Here is a 15228-nt window from a genome sequence, read left to right as displayed (position 1 = left end):
AATTATCTGATGTGTGCATCTTGTAACCGTTCTTGCTAGTTATCTTATGTAAATATAGTTTGTGGTTTACATGTTACTGAAAAGTGTCAGCATTTATTTCTGCGCCACAAACTACTGACCACTTACGAAGGGCCCCCCCAGTGATAGAGTACAGATTTCGTTCGCCACAGTTTGCCACCATGTTACATTTAAGTGGCTACTTGGCATCTCACATCATTTCGTACACTACCTAGAGTTACACAATACCCAACACAGGAATGAACAGCAAAATAGAGACCTGTTTATTTACAAGGGGGGGGGAGACCTTCAACTGGGACAGGAGGGGGGGGGAGACCTTCAACTGGGATAGGAGGGGGGGGGAGACCTTCAACTGGGACAGGAGGGGGGGCAGTTACTGGGACGGGTGGCCCCTGCGTGCGCTCCTCCGGGGGCCAGCCTACCCACGCTGGGCAGGTTGCACGCGGAGGTGGCCAGGAGCAGGGGCAGAGGCAGGGGCAGGAACAGGGGCAGGAGCTGGGATAGGAGGAGGGGCAGGAACAGGGCCAGGAGCTGGAATGGGAGGGGGCATAAGCTGTGCTACGGGAGGGATGGCGGGGGCCTAGGCTCCGCCCATGCCATAATGAATAGCATGCACAATATGTGCCGTCAGCGTGTCCATGGTGGTGCGCATCCCTCTGCATTCGTCCAGGAAGGCAGCCCAGGCGTCCTGCCGCCACTGCAGGTCCCCTTGCACCCGCTCCTCGATGGAGGCCTGGATTGCCTCCACAGCGTTGACGTGGCGTCGAAGCAGCTGGTCCCTCTGCCGGAGCCTGTGCCTCCGGGGTTGGCCTGCTGGGGGTGCCGCTGCTGCTGCAGTAGAGGGTCTGGTGCTGGGTCCCACTGCAGGGAACAGAAGAAAGGATGGGTCAGTCAGGCTGGCCGTCCACTGTCCCCACACCGCATGCCCTCCACCCCGAGCGCAGGTGACCCCACAGTTGTGTGGTGGAGATGAACGTGGAGATGAACGTAGGAGATAGCTGTGTAGAGAGTCTCTGGGTTAAGCTAAAAGGGGTAAAAAACGAGGGTGATATCATGCTAGGAGTCTACTACAGGCCACCTAGCCAGGTGGAAGAGGTGGATGAGGCCTTTTTTAAACAATTAACAAAACTATCCAAAGCCCAAGATTTGGTGGTGATGGGGGACTTCAACTATCCAGACATATGTTGGGAAACTAACACAGCGAGGCACAGGCTATCCAATAAGTTTCTGGACTGCATTGGAGACAACTTTCTGTTTCAGAAGGTTGAAAAAGCTACCAGAGGAGAAGCTGTTCTGGATTTGGTTTTAACAAATAGGGAGGAACTAGTTGAGAACTTGAAAGTGGAAGACAGTATAGGGGACAGTGATCACGAAATAATAGAGTTCATGATCTTAAGGAAAGGTAGAAGGGAGACCAGCACAATTGAGGTAATGGATTTCAGGAAGGCAGATTTTGATAAGCTCAGAGAACTTGTAGGTAAGGTCCCATGGGAAGCAAGACTGAAGGGAAAAACAACTGAGGAGAGTTGGAAGTATTTCAAAGGGACGTTGTTAAGGGCCCAAAAGCAAACAATTCCGCTGTGTAGGAAAGATAGAAAATATGGCAAAAGACCAGCTTGGCTTAACAAGGAGATCTTGCACGATCTCAAAATAAAAAAGGAGTCATATAAAAAATGGAAACTAGGACAACTAACAAAGGATGAATATAAGCAAGCAACACGGGAATGCAGGGGCAAGATTAGAAAGGCAAAGGCACAAAATGAGATCAAACTAGCTACAGGCATAAAGGGAAACAAGAAGACCTTTTATAAATACATTAAAAGCGAGAGGAAGACCAAGGACAGGGTAGGCCCACTGCTTAGTGAGGAGGGAGAAGCAGTAACAGGAAACTTGGAAATGGCAGAGATGCTCAATGACTTCTTTGTTTCGGTCTTCACGGAGAAGTCTGGAGGTGTGCCTAACGTAGGGAATACAAGCAGAGAGAGGGTAAGTTTAGAAGATAGGATACACAAAGAACAAGTTAAAAATCACTTAGGAAAGTTAGATGTCAGCAAGTTACCAGGTCCTGATGAAATGCATCCCAGGATACTCAAGGAGCTGATAGAGGAGGTATCTGAGCCTTTAGCTATGATCTTTGAAAAATCATGGCAGACAGGGGAGATTCCAGAAGACTGGAAAAGGGCAAATATTGTGCCCATCTATAAAAAGGGGAATAAGAACAACCCAGGAAATTATAGACCGGTCAGTTTAACGTCTGTCCCAGGGAAGATAATGGAGCAGGTAATTAAGGAAATCATATGCAAACACTTGGAAGGTAATAAAGTGATAGGGAATAGCCAGCATGGGTTTGTGAAGAACAAGTCATGCCAAACTAATCTGATAGCTTTCTTTGATAAGATAACGAGCCTTGTGGATAAGGGAGAAGCGGTGGATGTCATATACCTAGACTTTAGTAAGGCATTTGATACGGTCTCGCATGATATTCTTATTGATAAACTAGGCAAATATAACTTAGATAGGGCCACGATAAGGTGGGTGCATAATTGGCTGGATAACCGTAGTCAGAGAGTTGTTGTTAACGGTTCTAAATCCTGCTGGAAAGGGATAACAAGTGGAGTTCCTCAAGGGTCTGTTTTGGGACCCGTACTATTCAATATCTTCATCAATGATGTAGATATTGGGATAGAGAGTACGCTTATTAAGTTTGCAGATGATACCAAACTGGGTGGGGTTGCGACTTCTTTGGAGGATAGGGACATAATTCAAAATGACCTTAGCAAGTTAGAGAAATGGTCAGAGGTAAACAGGATGAGGTTTAATAAAGAGAAATGCAAAGTGCTCCACTTAGGAAGGAACAATCAGTTCCATACATACAAGATGGGAAGCGACTGTCTAGGAAGGAGCATGGCAGAAAGGGATCTAGGGGTCATAGTGGACCACAAGTTGAATATGAGTCAACAGTGTGATGCTGTTGCAAAAAAAGCAAATATGATTCTAGGTTGTATCAACAGGTGTGTTGTAAGCAAAACTCGTGAAGTCATTCTGCCGCTCTACTCTGCACTAGTTAGGCCTCAGCTGGAGTACTGTGTCCAGTTCCGGGCGCCACATTTCAAGAAAGATGTGGAGAAATTGGAAAGGGTACAGAGAAGAGCGACAAGAATGATTAAAGGTTTAGAGAACATGACCTATGAAGCCAGGCTTCATGAACTGGGCTTGTTTAGTTTGGAAAAAAGAAGATTAAGGGGGGACATGATAGCGGTTTTCAAATATCTAAAAGGGTGTCACAAGGAGGAAGGAGAAAATTTGTTCCTCTTGGTTTCTGAGGACAGGACAAGGAGTAATGGGCTTAAAGTGCAGCAGGGGAGGTTTAGATTGGACATTAGGAAAAAATTCCTAACTGTCAGGGTGGTCAAATATTGGAATAAATTGCCAAGGGAGGTGGTGGAATCTCCCTCTCTGGAGATATTTAACAACAGGTTAGATAGACATCTGTCAGGGATGGTGTAAGTGGAGCTTGGTCCTGCCTTGAGGGCGGGGGGCTGGACTCGATGACCTCTCGAGGTCCCTTCCAGTCCTATGATTCTATGATTCACTCGGTTCCCCTCCTGCCTGCCCCTGGAGTAGGGTCCTCCCTCCAGGGTATTGTAAGCACCGGTCTGTATCCTGGCCCTGTGCAGGGCGGGAGGGTGCTTGTGCAGAGTTCACCTGTGGAACTCCGTGCCGGTGGAGACTGTGAAAAGCTTTGGGTTAATCACTGGTGTTTGACAGGGAGCGAGATGCATCCCCACGCAGTGCTTGGGAGCACATCTGGCAGACGCGGTCTGGCATCTCAGATCCCCTCGCGTGGGATATCTCCTGGACGGAACCAGAAAGAGTGACTAGGTGGGGGGATGTCCCATCCTTGCAGCACAACTCAGGGGCCCTTCTCCCTCCCACGATCCCTCCCGCAAGCCCGGTAACCCAGGAACATGTGTGGCCCCAGTGGGGACTTCCCTTGGGGAACCAGCCAAGGCACCGGGAGCAGGCGAGGGGCTCGGTGGGGGCTACGTTCACAGGACCGTGACGCTGCGGTCTACCCAATAGAAGCTAGCTGTGCCTCACAGCCAGGCATGGGACAGTGTTCCGTTCTCTGTGCTGCACCCTTGGCGGAGCTGCGGGCTCTGGGCTGAGTCCCTGGGGCCCTGGCCGGTTCCAGCCGGCATCCACCCTTCCCCCTGGTCCCGCCAAATGTGTGTGAGCAGCAGGGTCCCAGGCGTGGCCTGCAGCTGCCTGGCGTGGCCACATGCCGCTCGGTCACCAGGCTGCACGTGGTTGCACCTGCTGCTTGCTGCCTCATGCTATGCAGCGTGCAGCTCACGTGGCCTGAGTGACATGCTCTTCCCCTCCCCCCTCCGGGCACCTGGCTCCCCACCCCCCTGCCTTCTGCCCCCCACCCTTTGGGAGTGCACACTCCACAGACTCACCAGTGGGTTCCTCCCTGGCCTCAGAGGAGTTGCTGGAGGGGGCCTGCTGGGTGGCAATGGTGGCCTCCTCACCAGATGCGCTGCCGCTGTCTTCTCCCTCCTCCGGCTTGGTGGGACGGTTGATGGGTGGCTGCTGGCAGGTGTCCATGGGGACCGGTGGGGCTTGAGGGGCGGGCTCACCCAGAAAGGAGTGGAGCTCCTCAAAGTATGGGCAGGCGTCGGGTCCTGCCCCCCTGCCCTCAGTGGCCCTGACGTACGCCAGCCGCAGCTCCTTCACTTTTGAGCGGACCTGCTCACAATTGCGGCTGGGGTGTCCCTGCTGGGCCAGGTTCTGTGCAAGCCGGGTGTACAGATCGGCGTTGAGGCGCCGGGAATGGAGGTCGTGGAGACCCTCCTCCTCCTTCCATAACTCCAGGAGGGTCTCCAGCTCCCTGGGGGTCCCTCCCCTATCAGGCATTTGCAGCCCCTAAACACAGAGGCTAGGGCCACCATTCCTACCCCTTTGGGGCGGGGCCTCGGGCGGAAGGGGCGGGGCTTGCCTCCCCAGTCCTACATTCACCCGGCGCCCATGATTTCCATAGCCTGAGGCTGGGCCCAGAGCCTGTGGGTTTCACTTGTTGCAATCGCTGCCTCCAGCTCGAGCCGAGCGAGGGGCCCAGGCCGGCTCCGGGGAACGCGGGAGCGGCTCCCAAAGGAGAGCGGGCAGCGCGGATTGGGTTAAGCGACCCAAGGGCCGCGGAACTCCCAACACAGAGCGGGGGGGCGGAGCGCGCGCGTCGTTGTGCGCATGCGCAACTCCCGTACGGCTGCTTCCATGGCAACAGTACACCAGATCACACACGGCTCGGGGCGTCGCGCCGATCCCCGCTCGCTCGGTCCAGTCGTCAGCTGCCGCAGCCAGGGGAGCTGGCGGGCCCTTGGCTGTGAGCGACCCGGGCCGGAGGCGAGGGGCCCCGCGGGCAGCATGAGCGTGGCTGAGGTGGAGGAGCTCGTCTCCCAGAAATACGAGATCAAGAAGCGCTTGGGCAAGGGGGTGAGCGCGGCCGAGTCCCCCCCCGCGGACCGCTGCGGTTCTGAGCGCGAGCGGCTGCCCCTCGCCGCGTAACCAGGGCCTGCCCGCGAGGCGGCCGCGGCGTTGTTCGCAGCCCCGCTGCCCTGGGCAGCGCCAGGGAGCGGCGACAGGTTAATCCGGAGGCGGGGCAAAGGGACTTTCCGTTTAACACAAGCCAGTGAGACGGGAAACTTGGCGTAGCTTCGTCAGTGACGTGTAACGTTAGAACAGCCCAGGCACTCGGTAACAGCGGCAGACCCTTTGCTGGACTGCTGTAAAATGTAATGCTTTGTAAAGGGTAGGAACTCAACCAATCCAGGCCTTCCAATTACTTTTCTTAATTAAAAAAGGTTTAAATGAACCTAGTTGCTGAGAAAGTGAAGGAATAGGAGCTTCAAGAATTGAGGTACTTTAATCCTCTCCTACAATGCAATGTATCTTTTCAGTAGCACTTTATGACTCTCCAGTCCTATTTTCTGTTAAAACTAGCCTAGCAGCTATTGTTCATTTTTTTCAGTAGAAAGCCGGTGGTAAGCTTTCCTGAAATGGCAACTTCTAAAGAGAAAAGTGAAGTACTTCTTAAAACTTGTGCATAACCCTATAGGCACCTAAACTCACTTGGTGTCTTAAGGTTTTCAGGGTGCAAATTCCCTAAAAGCTTACACTTTTGCCTACACACATGCTCACTGCTGTCTCACTATAGGCATTTGGATGTCTACCTCTCATTTAAGTTCCATAGCATTTTGATATCATGAGAAGAAAGGCATTTGTGCATGGCTCAAATTGGTAGGTATGCTGATTTAGGGAACCTTGTTGGATTGATAGGCAATCTCCATTAATTAAAAAAAAACTATCTCCTAGAACTGAAAGGGACCTTGAAAGGTCATTGAGTCCAGTCCCCTGCCTTCATAGCAGGACCAAGTACTATCCCTGACAGATTTTTGCCCCAAATCCCTGGGTTTAGCAGGCCAATGCTCAAACCATTGAGCTATCTCTCCCCTATAGAGTTTGAATAAAGACTCTAATTATCTTACCCATTACAAAGATAGCTTTCCCAATTATCACCTCTAATATCATTAGCTCACAGACATTTACCCCCCCATCTCCCTTCTGTTCTGAAATTTCATTTGTCCTTTTCATATGTGTTCATTTTTTAAATTGTATCCTTTGATATATATGGTTGTGACAGTTTTCTTCCACTATTTGATCTGAGGAAGTGGGTCTGGCCCATGAAAGCTCATCATCTAATAAACCATCTTGTTAGTCTTTAAAGTGCTACATAGTCCTGTTTTTCGTTGGATTGAGAATGAGTTGCTATCAACCTTATAACTTGTATCCCAGTGGTTAGATCACTCACTTGGGCTATGGGAGATCCGGATACAATTCTGCCATGTGCCAGAGTTGGGATTGAGATTTGGACAGGGGTCTTCCACCAACCAGGATGGGTAAGAATGGTGCCTGTAGCCTGTTTGTCAGAAGCTGGGAATGGGTGACGGGAGGGATCACTTGATGATTACTTGTTCTGTTAATTTCTTCTGGGGCACTGGCATTGGCCACTGTTGGAAGACAGGATACTGGGCTAGATGGACCTTTGGTCTGCCCTAGTATGACTGTTCTTATGTTCATCTCTCAGGTGACTGCTCTAGTCACTCTGCTCTGGGATATTCTCTCAGTCTATACCAGTGGTCCCGAACGCGGTGCCCGTGGGTGTCGTGGCGCCCGCCAGGGCATTTATGTGTGCCCTCCGAAACATCTGGGCTGGCCCTGCCCCTGGTGCGCGGCACATGCGCAGTGCCGGCCCCAGGCACAGGGCACATGGGTGGCCCCTATTCCTGGCATGCAGCACATGCGCGGTGCCTGCCCCGGATGCAGGACACGTTCGCGGCCCCTACCCCCGGCGTACAGCACATGCGCGGCCCCGCCCCTGGGCACCTGGCACGTGAGCGGCCCCGCCACCAGACGCCTGGCAGCCATGAGAGGTTGGGGACCACTGGTCTATACCATTGAAGCTACTATACCTTTCTGGATAGATACTGAAATAGTAATAAGGTGAGAGAGAATGGGAATGACATGCTAACACAATGATTATGTGTTAGCCAAACTAATCTGATAGCTTTCTTTGATAAGATAATGAGCCTTGTGGATAAGGGAGAAGCGGTGGATGTCATATACCTAGACTTTAGTAAGGCATTTGATACGGTCTCGCATGATATTCTTATTGATAAACTACGCAAATATAACTTAGATAGGGCCATGATAAGGTGGGTGCATATTTGGCTGGATAACCGTAGTCAGAGAGTTGTTGTTAACGGTTCTAAATCCTGCTGGAAAGGGATAACAAGTGGAGTTCCTCAAGGGTCTGTTTTGGGACCCGTACTGTTCAATATCTTCATCAATGATGTAGATATTGGGATAGAGAGTACGCTTATTAAGTTTGCAGATGATACCAAACTGGGTGGGGTTGCGACTTCTTTGGAGGATAGGGACATAATTCAAAGTGACCTTAGCAAGTTAGAGAAATGGTCAGAGGTAAACAGGATGAGGTTTAATAAAGAGAAATGCAAAGTGCTCCACTTAGGAAGGAAAAATCAGTTCCATACATACAAGATGGGAAGCGACTGTCTAGGAAGGAGCATGGCGGAAAGGGATCTAGGGGTCATAGTGGACCACAAGTTGAATATGAGTCAACAGTGTGATGCTGTTGCAAAAAAAGCAAATATGATTCTAGGTTGTATCAACAGGTGTGTTGTAAGCAAAACTCGTGAAGTCATTCTGCCGCTCTACTCTGCACTAGTTAGGCCTCAGCTGGAGTACTGTGTCCAGTTCTGGGCGCCACATTTCAAGAAAGATGTGGAGAAATTGGAAAGGGTACAGAGAAGAGCGACAAGAATGATTAAAGGTCTAGAGAACATGACCTATGAAGCCAGGCTTCGTGAACTGGGCTTGTTTAGTTTGGAAAAAAGAAGATTAAGGGGGGACATGATAGCGGTTTTCAAATATCTAAAAGGGTGTCACAAGGAGGAAGGAGAAAATTTGTTCCTCTTGGTTTCTGAGGACAGGACAAGGAGTAATGGGCTTAAAGTGCAGCAGGGGAGGTTTAGATTGGACATTAGGAAAAAATTCCTAACTGTCAGGGTGGTCAAATATTGGAATAAATTGCCAAGGGAGGTGGTGGAATCTCCCTCTCTGGAGATATTTAAGAACAGGTTAGATAGACATCTGTCAGGGATGGTGTAGATGGAGCTTGGTTCTGCCTTGAGGGCGGGGGGCTGGACTCGATGACCTCTCGAGGTCCCTTCCAGTCCTATGATTCTATGATTCTATGATTATGATTTTTAGAAGTTGGGAAAGTCCAGGTCCAGTCCTCCTGCTTAAACCATTCTTTCATTATTGATCCTCAATGAGGTAACTTCAACAGGAGATACCTTGGGAGATCCACATCAGAATATCTAGTAGCTCAGGGTATGTCTACACTACCACCCTAGTTTGAACTAGGGTGGTTAATGTAGGCAACCAAAGTTGCAAATGAAGCCCGGGATTTAAATATTTGCATCTCACAAACTGCTGAGCTCCAGTTCATCTTCAAGTTTGACATAATCAACTCAGGATTAAACAAAGACTGTGAATTGCTCGCTAACTACAAAAGCAGCTTCTCCTCTCTTGGAATTCACACCTCCAGATCAGCTACTAGAAGTGGGCCTCATCCTCCCTGATTGGATCCACCTCGTCATCTCAAGCCTGATTCTGGCCTGCATATTTATACCTGCCTCTGGAAATTTCCACTACATGCATCTGACGAAGTGGGTCTTTGCCCACGAAAGCTTATGCTTCAACACTTCAGTTAGTCTATAAGATGCCACAGGACTCCTCGCCACTTTTGCAGATTTAGACTAACACGGCTACCCCCCTGATACCTGTCAATTGAAATAGTTTTTCCTATTATCCAACCTAGAACTCCTCCACTGTAATTTGAGACCATTGCTCCTTGTTCTGCCTTCCCTCACTACTGAGACCAGTCTCTCTCCAACCTCTTTAGAACCTCCCTTCAGGAAGTTGAAGGCTACTATCAAATCCCCCCTCACTCTTCTCTTCTGCAGACTAAACAAACCCAAATCCCTCAGCCGCTCCTCGTAGGTCATGTGCTCCAGCCTCCTAATCATTTTGGTTGCCCTCCAATGGACCCTCTCCAATGCATCCATATGTTTTCTATAGTGGGGGGCCCAGAACTGGGTGCAATAATCCAGATGTGGCCTCACCAGTGCCAATAAAGGGGAATAACAACTTCCCTAGATGTGCTGGAAATGGTCCTCCTAATGCATCCTAATATGCCATTGGGGTAGACAGTTTATATCTCCATGTCAGTGGCACAGCTATGGGCACCTGCATGGCCCCACAATATGCCAACATCTTTATGGCTGTCCTTGAACAATGTTTCCTCAGCTCTCGCCCTCTAGCATCCCTACTCTGTTGTCTACTTACACTACATTGACAACATTTTCATCGTATGAATCCATGGAAAGAAGACCTTTGAAGAATTTCAGGGATTTCAACAACTTCTCTCCACCATCAACCTTAGCCTGCACCAGTCCACACAAGATCCACTTCCTTGACACTACCGTACAATTACACGACAGACACATTTCCACCACCTTCTACAGAAACCTACCACCCATTACACTTACCTACATGCCTCCAGCTTCTATCCTAGACACATTTCCCAATAAATTGTTTACATCCAGTTCCCTAAGATACTGGATTTGCTACAACCCCACAGAGACAAACACCTACAGGATTTATATAAAGCATTCTTAAAACTGAAATACCCACTTAGAGAAGTGAAAAAACAGACTGACAGAGCCAGACGAGTTACCCAGGCATCAGCTACTTCAAGATAGGCCCTACAAAGAACAGTATACAGAAACCTCTTGGGGAACATTTTAACTTGCCTAGGCACTCATTAATGGATTGCAAAGTCACCATCCTATTTCAATCCGATTTCAAAAGCCAGCTCGACAGGGAAGCTACAGAACTTAATGTCATTTACATCATTTACAATTTTGATTTCTACAGCAGAAGTCTAAACAAAAACATTGGCTGGATGGCCTGCTACATTCCACATCCTAATGACATAAAAAACCAAACGAAGGGTACTTAAAATGGGTACTAAGTATTCTTTTCAGCTTCATCTAGTATGGATGCTCTAATTGACAATTTCTTTGCCCTTTTTCTTCTTTTTCCTCCTCCCGCCCCCATCCTCTCTCCGTGCTGTTTATTTGAAAACTGGACCCCTTAAACTCCATTCACCTGAGGAAGTGGGTTGTGCCCACAAAAGCTCACAATAACATTTACATTTTTTGTTAGTCTCTACAATGCTGCAAGATGATTTGTTGTTTTTTAAGTTTTCCAGCTACAGGCTCACATGGCTACCCCTCTGAAACTTTAAAATTACATTGAATAGGATAACTTTTAAAAATAAATATAAAGTATAGTGCTTCAGTGTCTATGTTCATCTTTGATGGGGTTAGGAAGAAAATGTTCTTATGGACATGATTTTCCTTAATGATCTGTTGTGGGGTTTCTTTCACCTTCTTCTTAGGCATCTTATGCTGGCCACTGTCAAAGACAGGGTATCTTACAAAAAGACCCCACTAGTTTATGCAGTATAACAGTTATGTGAGAAAAGTATTGAGTGCTTTTTATAGACCCTGGTTTATTTACTCTATAGAAGTTTATTGATATTTTTTTGTTAATACCTTCCTCTAAAAACATTCATCCCCAACCTGGTCCTAACTGAGCTTAGCAACTGAAAGGAAATGGCTGTGGGTGTTGTAACTGGTGGATCCATCTATCCTTTTTCCCTAGGCATATGGAATTGTGTGGAAAGCAATTGATCGCAAGACTGGAGAAATAGTTGCTGTCAAGAAGATCTTTGATGCTTTTAGGAACAGAACAGATGCTCAGGTAAGGAACTATTTTACGAATGTGTTCTGCAAAACATGCATGATGAGTACAGGGGTACTTCAAGGACTGACACATCAACTTAGATGGTTAGGTCTCTGGAACTTGTTACCACAAGATATTAAGGACAGGAACTTAGTAAATGGTTTCAGATTTGTATAGGTAAGAAAAATTTCATCCTCTACAGCTTACCACTAGTTAGGATAACATGTATAAGAGGTAGCCAAACCTGATACATCATGCTGTAACTAGCCACTGAGTGGCTGAGGTTAAGAAACAACTTCCTCAATGGACATGTAAATATTTTCATAAGCTTCAGGGGTGTAGCCGAGTTAGTCGGTAACAAGAAAAACATAAAAAACAATGAATAGTCTAGTAGCACCTTAGGGTATGTCTACACTACAAAGTTAATTCAAACTAACAGTCATTAGTTCAAATTAACTTTAATAGGGGCTGTACATACAAACCGGTAGTGCGAATTTAAATTGAACTAGTGGAGTGCTTAATTCGAACTAAGTGAACCTCATTCTATGAGGAGTAATGCCTAGTTCGAATTAAGTAGTTCGAATTAAGAGCTGTGTAGCCACTTAATTGGAACTAGTTGGAGGCTAGCCCTTCCCAGGTTGCCCTGGTGGCCACTCTGTGCCAAACCAGGGAAACTCTTCTGCCCCCCTCCCGGCTCCGGAGACCTTAAAGGGGCACGGTCTGGCTACAGTGCTTGTGCCAGTTGCAAGCCTGCCAGCCACCTGCAGCAACCCAGCCTTCCACCTTTTCCCAGGACCAGGCTGGTAGCTCCCAAGAGCCTGCCTGGGGCCGCAAAAGGCGGGCGTCTGCCTGGTCTAGTGCGGAGATCGTGGACCTCATTGAGGTTTGGGGGGAGGACTCCAATGTCCACAATCTCTGCACTAGGCCCAGGAATGTGACCGTCTAGGGCAGGATAGCTGCCAGCCTGGCCACCAAAGGCCACATGCGAACCCAGGAGCAGGTTTGCATGAAAATCAAGTTGGTCCAGTGAGACCCCTGACCCTGAGCCCTGAACGTAGAACATAAGAACATATGAATGGCCGTACTGGGTCAGACCAAAGGTCCATCTAGCCCAGTAGCCTGTCTGCCAACAGCGGCCAACACCAGGTACGCTGGAGGGGATGGACCGAAGACAATGACCAAGAGATTTGTCTCGTGCCATCCATCTCCAGCCTTCCACAAACAGAGGCCAGGGACACCATTCCTACCCCCGGCTAATAGCACTCCATGGACCCAACCTCCATGAATTTATCTAACTTCTCTTTAAACTCTGTTATAGTTCTAGCCTTCACAGCCTCCTCTGGCAAGGAGTTCCACAGGTTGACTATGTGTTGCGTGAAGAAAAACTTTCGCTTATTAGTTTTAAACCCGCTGCCCATAATTTCATTTGGTGTCTTCTAGTCCTAATATTATGGGAACTAATGAAGAACTTTTCTTTATTCACCCTCTCCACACCACTCATGATTTTATATATCTGTCATATCCCTCCTCAGTCTCCTCTTTTCTAAGCTGAAAAGTCCCAGTCTCTTTAGCCTGTCTTCATATGGGACCTGTTCCAAACCCCTAATCATTCTAGTTGCCCTTTTCTGAACCCTTTCCAAGGCCAAAATATCTTTTTTGATGTGAGGTGACCACATCTATACACAGTACTGAAGATATGGCATACCAGAGTTTTATACTTCCCCTCCTCCTTCTTCCCTTGGCTTCCCCCTTCCAGCTCCCTCCTTCCAGGTTTCCCTCTCCCCTCTCCCAAACTCTCTCTTCCCCTCTTCCACCTCCGTTTCCCAGTCTCCCCAGAGGTTAATCTCCCACCCCCCAGTTTTGTTAAATAAAGAGAGTTTCTATTTTTGAACACACGTGTCCTTTATTTTTTACATCAGGAAGGGGGACTAGGGAGGGATAAGTGGAAGGAGGTGAGGGAGAAATGGGGCACGAGCCCCCGATTGGGAGGACTGGGGTAGCTCTGCAGGCTCCTCAGGGTGGAAGCTCTCCTGCAGGGCCTCCTGGATCCTGACAGCCCCCCGATTGACCCCCCCCCCCGATGGCAGCGTGCGGCAAGTGCAGCCAGGCTGATGGACGAGTGCTGTGATGTGCCGAGTGTGGGCACTCAGGGCACTCCAAGGGCACAGGACTGCTATGCTGTCCCTCATCGAGTTAGACAAGCAAGCGGGGAACCCTGAGAACAGTCTGTCCGGGGTGGGGATCGGGTCCCTTTAAGCACAGCCCTCGGCTATCCTGAGGCAGCAGCTCCACATTCTAAGTCCGAACCTGATGCCCTGCCGGCACTGGTTCCAGCCAGCTTTAACTTCGGTTCAGGGTTCACTCAGTGTGGACATGCTATTTCGAATTAGCAAAACGCTAATTCAAATTAGTTTTTAGGTCTAGATGCACTAATTCGAATTATCTTATTTTGAATTAACTAATTGAAATTAAGTTAGTTCGAATTAGTGCGGTAGTGTAGACATACCCTTAAAGACTAACAAAACATGTAGTTGGTGGTATGAGCTTTTGTGGGCACAACCCACTTCTTTAGATGACTGGAGTATTAAAAGTCCAGATCCAAGAATAAATAAGGGGGGCGGGGTTGGAAGGAAATAAAAGGAGAAAAAAGACAGAATAGATTGTTCAAGTAGTTATAAGAGGCTGATAACCAACCAAGGGAGGTGCTAATTGTTCTTAAGTCATTAGGATGTGGAAGGTAGTTTGAGAGCCAGACGATATCCCTGTTCATTCCATTCTGATACAATGAAGTTAAGTTCCAACCCTTCCCTGTGTATTTGGCTTGTGGAATTGGCCTGAAACAGCACGGTAACTTAGAGATCCATTAATGAGTGCCCAGGCAGATTAAAGTGTTCTCCAACAGGTTTCTGTGTGTTGCCTTTTTGGATATCTGATTTGTGTCCATTAATTCTTTCCCGTGGAGACTCTCCAGTTTGACCAATATACATGGCAGTGAGGCATTTGACTGCATAGGTCACATTAAATAGTAAATATTTTTAAAATATTTTAAATATTTTCATGTTACTAAGCAAATATATTTTTGCTAGTTTGACCTCAACACATGGCACTTCACTCCTTAATAAATGGGATGTAACCATCACATTGGACAGTTACTTCCTCTTCCATCAATTATCTTACTGCTATGACAGTAAATGTTTTTGTTTATTTCTAGAGAACATTCCGGGAAATTATGTTCCTGCAGGTAAGTAACACCTGTCTTCTGCCCTATGATGTATCCTTTAACTCTCTCTCATATTTTTTCCAGCCAGCATCTGTTTCTTTCCTCCTTATCCTTTAGTCATAATGCAATGGCTACTGCCATCACTTCCTATCATGTCTCAATCATTCTTTTCTGTGTCAGCAGTAGCAAGCAGGCTTTCCATGATAGACACCATAATAGAGGCCCAAATTAAAAAACACAGTAAGAGAACCAAAAAAGTGCCAGCGTGGCTTAACAACTAAGTAAAAGAAGCACTGAGAGAGAAAAAGATGTCTTTTATAACGTGGAAGTCAAATCCTAGTGAGGAAAATAGAAAGCAGCATAAACTTTGTCAAATGAAGTATAAAAAAAATAAGGAAAGCCAAAAAGGAGTGTGAAGAACAGCTAGCCAAAAACTCAAAAAGTAATAGTAAAATGTTTTTTAAGTACATCAAAAGCAGGAAGCTGGCTTAAACAACCAGTGAGGCCCTTGGATGATCGAGATGCTCAAGGAG

General features: G+C 47.8%; 2 protein-coding genes across 5 annotated transcripts in view; one reads left to right on the top strand and one right to left on the bottom strand.

Moving 5' to 3' along the window:
• Positions 1-260: 260 nt before the first annotated feature.
• Positions 261-5070, bottom strand: LOC142826888 (uncharacterized). The gene is made up of 2 exons (XM_075919911.1): positions 4482-5070; positions 261-879 (listed from the first exon to the last, which is right to left on the bottom strand). Exons 1-2 carry the CDS (start codon positions 4936-4938, stop codon positions 599-601), a joined length of 738 nt encoding a protein of 245 aa, XP_075776026.1. The 5' UTR covers positions 4939-5070; the 3' UTR covers positions 261-598.
• A 198-nt stretch (positions 5071-5268) lies between these two features.
• The window catches only part of MAPK15 (mitogen-activated protein kinase 15), a 113104-nt gene continuing 103144 nt past the window's right edge, over positions 5269-15228 (top strand). For 2 of the 4 annotated variants that reach the window (XR_012901151.1, XM_075919908.1), the window contains exons 1-3: positions 5269-5514; positions 11395-11493; positions 14687-14716. Coding sequence is in view for 3 of the 4 variants with exons in the window: in XM_075919908.1 (XP_075776023.1) it covers positions 5269-5514; positions 11395-11493; positions 14687-14716 (375 nt within the window). In the remaining variant the exon portion in view is untranslated. Of the gene's footprint in view, positions 5515-5678; positions 5939-11394; positions 11494-14686; positions 14717-15228 lie in introns of those variants that run through there. The other 2 variants (XM_075919910.1, XM_075919909.1) reach the window with 2 other exon arrangements.

The sequence above is a fragment of the Pelodiscus sinensis genome, chromosome 2 (assembly GCF_049634645.1).
Source record: "Pelodiscus sinensis isolate JC-2024 chromosome 2, ASM4963464v1, whole genome shotgun sequence".
Taxonomy (NCBI): Eukaryota; Metazoa; Chordata; order Testudines; family Trionychidae; genus Pelodiscus; species Pelodiscus sinensis.
The sequence above is the reverse complement of the archived record's forward strand: the minus strand, read 5'-3'. Positions and strand labels throughout refer to the sequence as shown.

What these genes read in the sequence shown, in the direction of transcription:
- LOC142826888 (XM_075919911.1), bottom strand. Translation starts at nt 4,938, where the DNA reads ATGCCTGATAGGGGAGGGACCCCCAGGGAGCTGGAGACCCTCCTGGAG. An exon ending in GGCCAGGGAGGAACCCACTG is followed by an intron (nt 880 to 4,481) that starts GTGAGTCTGTGG and finishes TGTTCCCTGCAG; the next exon opens with TGGGACCCAGCACCAGACCC.